At 44.9% G+C, this 8,088-nt stretch overlaps 2 protein-coding genes across 2 annotated transcripts; both read right to left on the bottom strand.

Annotated features, from left to right (window-relative positions):
• Positions 1-609: 609 nt before the first annotated feature.
• On the bottom strand, positions 610-2,184 carry MELLADRAFT_91517 (uncharacterized protein; the record flags this gene model as incomplete). The annotated part of the gene is made up of 7 exons (XM_007414395.1): positions 610-637; positions 772-883; positions 948-979; positions 1,186-1,231; positions 1,394-1,501; positions 1,673-1,938; positions 2,141-2,184. The coding sequence occupies 7 exons, from the start codon at positions 2,182-2,184 to the stop codon at positions 610-612; spliced, it is 636 nt and encodes a 211-aa protein (XP_007414457.1).
• A 1,426-nt stretch (positions 2,185-3,610) lies between these two features.
• Positions 3,611-5,819, bottom strand: MELLADRAFT_91516 (uncharacterized protein; the record flags this gene model as incomplete). Its single annotated transcript, XM_007414394.1, has 3 exons — positions 3,611-5,224; positions 5,294-5,421; positions 5,477-5,819. The coding sequence occupies 3 exons, from the start codon at positions 5,817-5,819 to the stop codon at positions 3,611-3,613; spliced, it is 2,085 nt and encodes a 694-aa protein (XP_007414456.1).
• Between the last annotated feature and the right edge of the window lie 2,269 nt (positions 5,820-8,088).

Here is an 8,088-nt window from a genome sequence, read left to right as displayed (position 1 = left end):
AAGAGACGTACCAGAGGAAGTAAGAGAAGATATTGAAACATGGAAAGAAACACTTACACTAGCCGAACCAATGAGAGTAATCCCGAGACCAGATGTTCGAACAGTTGGATGGGTCGGTGATGCATCGACCTCCTACGGTTTAGGTATCATAATAGGGAGATACTGGGCAAGATTTAAATTGAAAAAAGACTGGGATAGAGTAGAAAACGATGGAACAAGGCGAGGAATCGCATGGGCTGAAACTGTAGCGATCAGATTAGGTTGGCAAATGCTAGGAAATTTAGAAGACGTAAAGGGAAAGACTTACTTAGCTTTGACCGATAACACGGTATCAGAAGGCGCCATAAACAACGGGAAATCAAGAGACCCTCTGGTTAATCGAGAATGGAAAAAACTCCAAAAAGACCTGCTGCAAAGTAATAGCGCGATAGAAGCTAAAAGGGTAAGATCAGCTGATAACGCAGCAGACGCATTATCACGTGGATTAGATTCAACGAAAAAGAGAATTAACATGTTGAGAATCAACTTACCAGAAGACTTAAAAGAATTCTTAGAACAGACTTAATAGGAAGACTAAACAGAAGTTGAAATAAAATGTAAGCACAAAGCTTAACCAAAATACCCACAAGTAGTGTACCTGAGAGACGACGAGAAATAGTGAGGTGAGAAGGAATCCTTGAGGAGAACATGAGATGAAAGAGTAAGGAAAGACGTGATCGTCAGATCGTGAGAATCGTCAATCCGTTCAATAGCGGAAAGAAAGGTATGAACCTCGTGAGATTCTTAATACATATACTAGAAGTCGGAAAACTAGTCGAGCCGGAAAACTCGTTGACAAAAGGATTTGAACCTGAGAGAAATCCGAAGGCAGACGACTGATAAGCTAAAACACAATAACAATAACCAACAGTCACAACGTTAGAAATAAAAACGATTTCATCAGTTACCTAAAGCAAGATGCCACCATACAGACAACCAACTAACAAAAGAAATAAAGATCAAGACTTACCAGGCCATTTCGAGAGAGCAGCAAAAGAAACAAGCTTATCGGGAGCTCATATGGCGGCAAGCGGATGGGCTAAGTCTACACTAAAAGGCTACTCGTCTGGGTTATCGAAATACATCACTTATGTAGAATCGACCGGAAGAAACTTTGATGAAAATGAAAAAATTTCAGAAACAGACCTGTATAACTTTATCGCTTGGGCAGGTGAATCGGGAGTGAAGATAGCTGGTCCACCAAAAAACAAGATAGCGTCAAAAACAATCGATAAATACATAGATGGGATACAGGCGTGGCACTTAGTGAAACATGTCAAGAAAGTTGAAGTAGACGAGAGCATAATCAAGATCCTATTACGAGCTACGAGAAAGGAAGAGGAAGGAATCTTACTAGTAGTAGAAAAGAAACCAGTGAAAGTACAACAACTTCTAGAATTACTCGATAGATGCATCGGAAGATCAGAAGAACACGAATTCATTGCAGCAATCGCCTTGATAGCTTTCTGGGGATTAATGAGGTTAGGAGAGATCTTCAGGAAGACAAAAGAAGCAGGAGCATTATTGAGAAGAAACGTTGAGTTTGGTGAATCCAAGAAAGGAAAATAGGTCAAATTACATTTAAAGAAAGGCAAGACAGCATTACCGAACGAAATTCAGATAATTCACTTACAGGAACAACCGTCTGTACTAGATCCAGTGGCGGCTGTAAGACGGGTAATGGACATGAACGGAGAAAAAGATCGAGAAAGTTTTTTGTTCCAAACAAAGGAAGGTTTACTAAGAAAGGAGAAGTTTCTTAAAGTCTTGAGTGAAGTGTGGGGAGATGCTAAACTGGGTAACTGGACAGGCCACTCCTTTAGAGTGGGTGGAGCTTCGATACGAGCTAACCTTGGAACAAGCGAGAAGACCTTGATGAAGGCAGGGAGGTGGAAATCACTCTCCTACAAGCGGTATGTGAAAGTGTTCACCAAAAGCGAAGTGGAAGAAACAAAAATATTTTTAGATGCCATCAGATACGATAGAGCATAAACAATGTTTTAAATTAAAAAGTAATTAACAAAACTCGAAGTTGGAAAGTAATTCACAACATTCAAAGTTGAGACCCACACGTACAATCTAAGTTAAGACTCGCACTGACCAAACGTTCCCCACCTTGAGGAACGAATGGAGTTGGAAAGACATAAACAAAGTGCAAACCCGTAGAGGGGGTTGTCCTCCAGGCCAAGGACGGATTTGTCTTAAACCGGTTTCCTTGGAATAGGGAGCGTTGGACAACCCAACTAACCCAAAGGAGGGTGGGCGGGGAGGAGGCTGCAGACCAACCGCGCTTGGAAGTTGGTTCCGAGAAACCAAACCAAGGGCGGAACTCGGCCTCCCCCGTAATGCTTTAACCTCACCAGACTTGGCAAGGTAAAGCAGGGTAGGTTTAATATGCTCTTGGAAATAACCCAAGAGATAAATTAAACAAAGGAAATACCTTAGATAACTTCAAACTAGAAATGACACTAAAAGAGTGGATAGTAAACACCACCAGGAACGCATTGGTGTAAATGTCCACTCTTGTGACAGGAGTGGTTGAAGTGTGACATCTTACATACGAGGGAAACATCAAAGGGAGAATTTGGAATTCTCCCTTCAAACACAACTCACTTCAAATCACTCACCTTATACACAATCATTAGTGCTCAATTCTAGCTCACTGAAGTTATAAAAATCAAAAGAAATTTAAAATACCTCCCACCCTCCCTACAAATAAACCCACCCACCGACCCAGGCTGCAGACCAACCGCGCTTGGAAGTTGGTTCCGAGAAACCAAACCAAGGGCGGAACTCGGCCTCCCCCGTAATGCTTTAACCTCACCAGACTTGGCAAGGTAAAGCAGGGTAGGTTTAATATGCTCTTGGAAATAACCCAAGAGATAAATTAAACAAAGGAAATACCTTAGATAACTTCAAACTAGAAATGACACTAAAAGAGTGGACTTGTCGACGTCTGCGTTTACTGACTTTTTGGTTTTGTCGTTTCGCGGGAAAGAGAGATTGTTTATCGGCCTTGTCGATCCGTTACCGTTCACCACAGCACCTATAGGGCTTGTACGGAAGAACCCGAACTTGCGATAGACTTCTTCTTTAGAGAAGGGTCCGGCCATCCTACCGGCTTTCAGTTCTGTGGCGAAGTTTTCAAGGATCTTTTCTTTTGCTGCCAGGGCCGACGAGTGATTTGGGGGGCAGAAGAATCTCATGCCTGGTACGTTTGCATTTCTAATCCCTTGATTGAATCCGGACCTCAAGCCTGACAAAATGTGTCTATGCGATGCCAGAAGGCCTGCTTTAGCCAGCTCTCGTTTCCACACAGGTAGATTCATTTCACATGTGGCTGCCATAGGCCATCTACTTGGCTCGGCTGGTCTTTTTAGAGGACTCGGCTTCGACGATGGTCTGGGAGTTTGTGTATGGGCGAAAAGGAAAGAAGGGGGGGGCGTGGGTCATTGTAAGTCTCACAATCTCACTCAGGGGTCACGTTCCCTCTTGGATGTCATATAATGGTTTTCTGGCTGCTTTGTCTTTGATGACGAGCTCTACAATTCATTTCATTCAATAACTAGGCTTACGATTTCCGACCCTTGCCTTTACCGCCCCTCGGGCTTCGACTCCTGGATCTGCTACGTCTGCGCTCGGCGCTACGGTCTGCTCTTCCATATCGATCACGTCCGCTGCTACGCTCGTAGTAGGGTTCTCTATCGCGTTCTCTGTAAGTGCTTCTCCTTTCCTCTTCTCTATGTCTTCCGATACCGCTCTGACTTCTTCCAGACGCCGCAACCTTCTCCTCTTTAAACATTGTTCTCCATACGTGAGATGGGATCCAAGCTCCTCTTGTGTCGGACGCGGTTAATGTCGTCGCTGGCCGCGTTGATCTTGTCGTGGCCGGCTTGTAGGATGACTTCTTGGTTGAAGATGAGGCTGGAGTCGAGGTTGACTGTGGAAGTCCGCTGAGGGGGTTCATGTGTGCTAAGGGGCCCCCTGCAGCGTAGGGGTTTGTTCGGTAACCGCGTTCCTGTTGAGCATCTGCCGTTATCTTCGCTTCTTCGAATATAGCTGTCTGAAGCGCACTGAAATTACGGATTCGACTGTTGATGGTTTCTCGCATTACACCCTGTCTGATCCGCCTGCAGTAACGGAGTGCTATCATCCAACTGTAGTCGTCTCTCAGCGACATCACCACTTTCCGATGGCCTTCGAATCGTTCCGTTAGGGTCTCCCAGCCTTCGGCTGCGACGTATTTGATGAACAGGGACATGCAGTCGATCCAGTCTTCGAACTGCATGAGCATCTCTTCTGGTGGGGGGTGGCCCCCGTATACCCGGACTGATGCGTTCCCGTCTTTGATACGAGACTCGGTTGGTGCCTTCCGGCGGCTCCACTCCGTTTGATCGTCGACCAAGAAGACTTTGTTGAATACCGTGAGAGGTATGTAAGATTTGAAAGTCCTCAACCAATGAGTCAGGACCGGGGAAAGCTGATTTAGGCCTTTCTCCATTTCTTCTGTGGTGTCGGCGACCAGAAGCCGTCCATTCTCGACCACGTCACCGTTACGCAGTACAAGTCGACCTCTCTTCGAAGCAAGTAATAGCTTGACCTGCTCCTCTTCCTCTTGGTCTGACAGGGGTCGAGAGGTCGAGGTAGTGGGAGCTCCTTGAGAGAGTGGTGTGTTCTGTTCCATCTGTGTCCCCCTCGACACTTCCATACGAAAACCGTTATTTGACATCTGGCCTGGGTGTGGCGCTTGTTGGAGGTTGTGAGTACTCAGAGCGATGGATGTGTGGTGAGGGGGAGATGACACCTGGGTCTGATGGACGGCCTGAGGGCGATATTTGTGCTGAGGCGGCAAGGTGTGGCCTAGGGAGGTCCGAGGTGGGATCTCTAGTCGACAACGTTTTGAGAGAGGTTCGTGGTCTTCAGTTGCTGACAATAGCTCCTCCTCCACCAGTTGGTACGGTCTTGACCTGGCAAGGCCGCTCCCGCTGGCCACTGGGATCCTGGTGCCGCTGTCGTCTAGGTAGCTCCCTGTTGAGGAGCCGTTGATGTACCTGAGGAGCGCCGAGGCTTCGGCGAGGCGGCCTTCATCACATAGCCTGTCCACTCTATCGTTGAGGGATTCCGAATGGTTTACTACTGTACGTAGATCAAAGGGTTCGTTAGATTCATCGCTTTGTCTTGCCCGCTACTGGGTATCTTGCTAAGACGCGATCGCCTCCCCCCTATAGGGTTCTTGGAGTCTCATTATTATCACGGCGATCTGCCCCCCACTTAGTGAGCTCCTGGGCCGCTCTCGACTGGGATCATGGGCCTTTAGCCCCCCATCTTTCAGCATTGGTGATTTTGGGGTTCGAGGTGATTCGCCGGGTGAGGTAATCTGGACTTGGGGGATAACCGGGAAATTTAGGAATTTGGGGCTATAGAAGTTGAAACTTACCAGGGGCTAATCTACTTGTTGATGAGCTTGTCCGTGAAGGGGTGGGGCTTGTGTTGTCTACCGCTTTTCCCTTCCCCTTTTCTGGAGGGGCCCAGGAAGTTTCGTCGTCGTCTTCTGAAGCAAGTAATGGGCCTTGCAAAATTTCGGCAGCGTCGTCAATTAAACCTTCGAGTTCATCGTTGAGTATGGGTTCTCCGTCAACATCTTCGATGATGGAGCAATTTGTGTTGCGTCTTGGCGGGTCCAGAGGGGGGCCCGGCTGTTGTCCAAGAGCCACCGATTGTGATCTGGTCATCGTGAGTTGGGCTGCTCGTTGAGCGGCTTCTTTCATCGCGCTATCCATTGATATTAGCTTGTTATCGTGAGAAAAACCTAAGAACCACCTATATAGATGAGGTGGTGTTGTATGATAGCTTGCTGACACTTGTGATCGGTGTGGCGAGAGATGTTTTCGCATGGTGAGGTAAATAGAGTTTTCCCTCGAGTGGTAAAACTCTGTCCGTGCGAAAAATCGCTGCCCACCTTTCACAGGTTTTAGCAGGTCTGTCATGGACATGGGAACCACCTGTGTTATGGTGGTTCCGTCTATCCACCATTCCCTCTACCAACCTTTTTGCTCCTCAAACTTTGTCACTTGCTTCAATCATAAAAGTTTTCCTCCTTCAATCAATCTCACAAACATCAAGTGTTACATGATTTTTTTAATTTACTAACAACATGACAAAGGTGATTAACATGATTCCTTAGAGAAAGTTCCAGTTTATTGGTGTTATGAGCCAATTTGAGCTTATGCTACTACTTAGACATGCTTATACTAAGTCAGCTTTTGTGTACTAGATTTCTCCCATCTGAGATTTTATGTACAATCTCTATGTTGCAATCTTATCATAGTAGTTGGATGGCCTTTCTCTTGTCAACTCTTGAGCCATCTCTGTCTCACTCCTAACATATTGCAACATCTATCATTAAGAATTGACAGTTGACTTCAAGTATACAAAGCCTTGATGAAGTCAGTACAAGAAATAGAAGTCAAAGCACAAAGTTTAAATCATTTTTGATGATTTTCACCCCTTTTCACCTCTTTTGATGTCTAATATTGATTTGGTCTACATCATAAGATCACTGTTGAACAATCAAGTAATAAGAATAACTTTGAAAACCATTATAAAACTCTTGGCAACCAATAAATCCCTTAATGACATCATTACATATGTCTTAATCCCGTAGTAGTTTATCATCCTCAAAATTCCCTCTTTCTTGAATAACTTCACTCCTCCCTTATCAATACTCATGATCAAAGTTATTGATGAATAATTTGATCATTATCTTTCATAATAAAGCCTTTGTGAACCTTCAAATCAATTAATAATGACCTAAAACCCATTTTCCATCTAATATACCTGCATTGTTTATTTTTTATGAGTTTTTGTCTCTTTCTTCTTTCTGATTATGATCTTATGATTCAAAGTGAATAACTTTAATGTAAATAATTGATGATTATTCAAGTATGATTCATAATCAAATTGAAATAATATAATAAAAATATGAGAAAACACGACTTTTGCCCTAAAACTACCAAATCACTGCACTGTCTTCAGCCCACCAAGGGTGGTGTCAGACTGAGTATTACTTGGGTAGTAAACTAGTTTGAATGAGACTTACTGAATGTAAGTTTCTAAGGATTTGTCAGATATCTATCCTAGAAACTGGGTTTTTGGTTCTTAGTAAGTTGGAATAAATCTATAGTTGGTGACTACAGATGTCGGTGGTGCCAGATGATTACCGCTGCCAGGTACTGAACGAGATGCTGAACCTCTCGTGGACACTTCATACATCCAAATCATGTGAAATTCAAACCACACTTTGGCCACCTTTCTGGACCCCATTTTGGCCACCACAGTAAGGCTTGGACCCGGCCCGGCCCGGCCATCAGAAACTACGCCGATCAGGCCCCTTGTTTTTCAGCTGCCCGGCCCGGCACGGCCCGGCCAAAAAAAAAATTCTCGTAATGTGGCTCAGCAACGTGGAAATTGATGAAACCAGGTGCCTTATATCACTCACCATGGCTCCTAAACACCCCCATTCCTCCAATGATAGTGTGATCACAATCTCAGACTCTCCTTTACAAGTCAAGCCCGCTGCAAAAAGCAAGAAAATCAAACTCGACAACTCACACAAGCTCTCATGGGTCTGGCAGCATTTCATAACTGAGTACGATAAAGGGTCAAAGGAGAAGCAGAACATCTGTCAAGTCCCTCATCCATCTGGAGGAGGTAAAGTCTGTGGAGCGGTGTTTGCCGTTGATAAATCTTCCAGCACAAGATCATTGTCCCGACATCTGGAACGCCGACACGAGATATACGAAAACACTGTTGCCGAAGCTGGGATGATGAGGGACTATGTGACCAATGGGAAGATCGAGAAGGTACATTGATAATTCACAAGCTTCATATGTCCTTTTTGTGTCCTCTTTCTGACTATTGTATTTTGATCCTAGCCTCTCAAGCTCACCCGCGAGAACTTAAAGAACAAACTCCTTCGCCTCATCATCATGAAGGAGCTTCCGTTTTCTTTTGTCAATTCTCCCGACCTGCGAAACTTCTTGAGCTGTG

The sequence above is a fragment of the Melampsora larici-populina genome, assembly GCF_000204055.1.
Source record: "Melampsora larici-populina 98AG31 unplaced genomic scaffold MELLAscaffold_43, whole genome shotgun sequence".
NCBI lineage: Eukaryota > Fungi > Basidiomycota > Pucciniomycetes > Pucciniales > Melampsoraceae > Melampsora > Melampsora laricis-populina.
The sequence above is the reverse complement of the archived record's forward strand: the minus strand, read 5'-3'. Positions and strand labels throughout refer to the sequence as shown.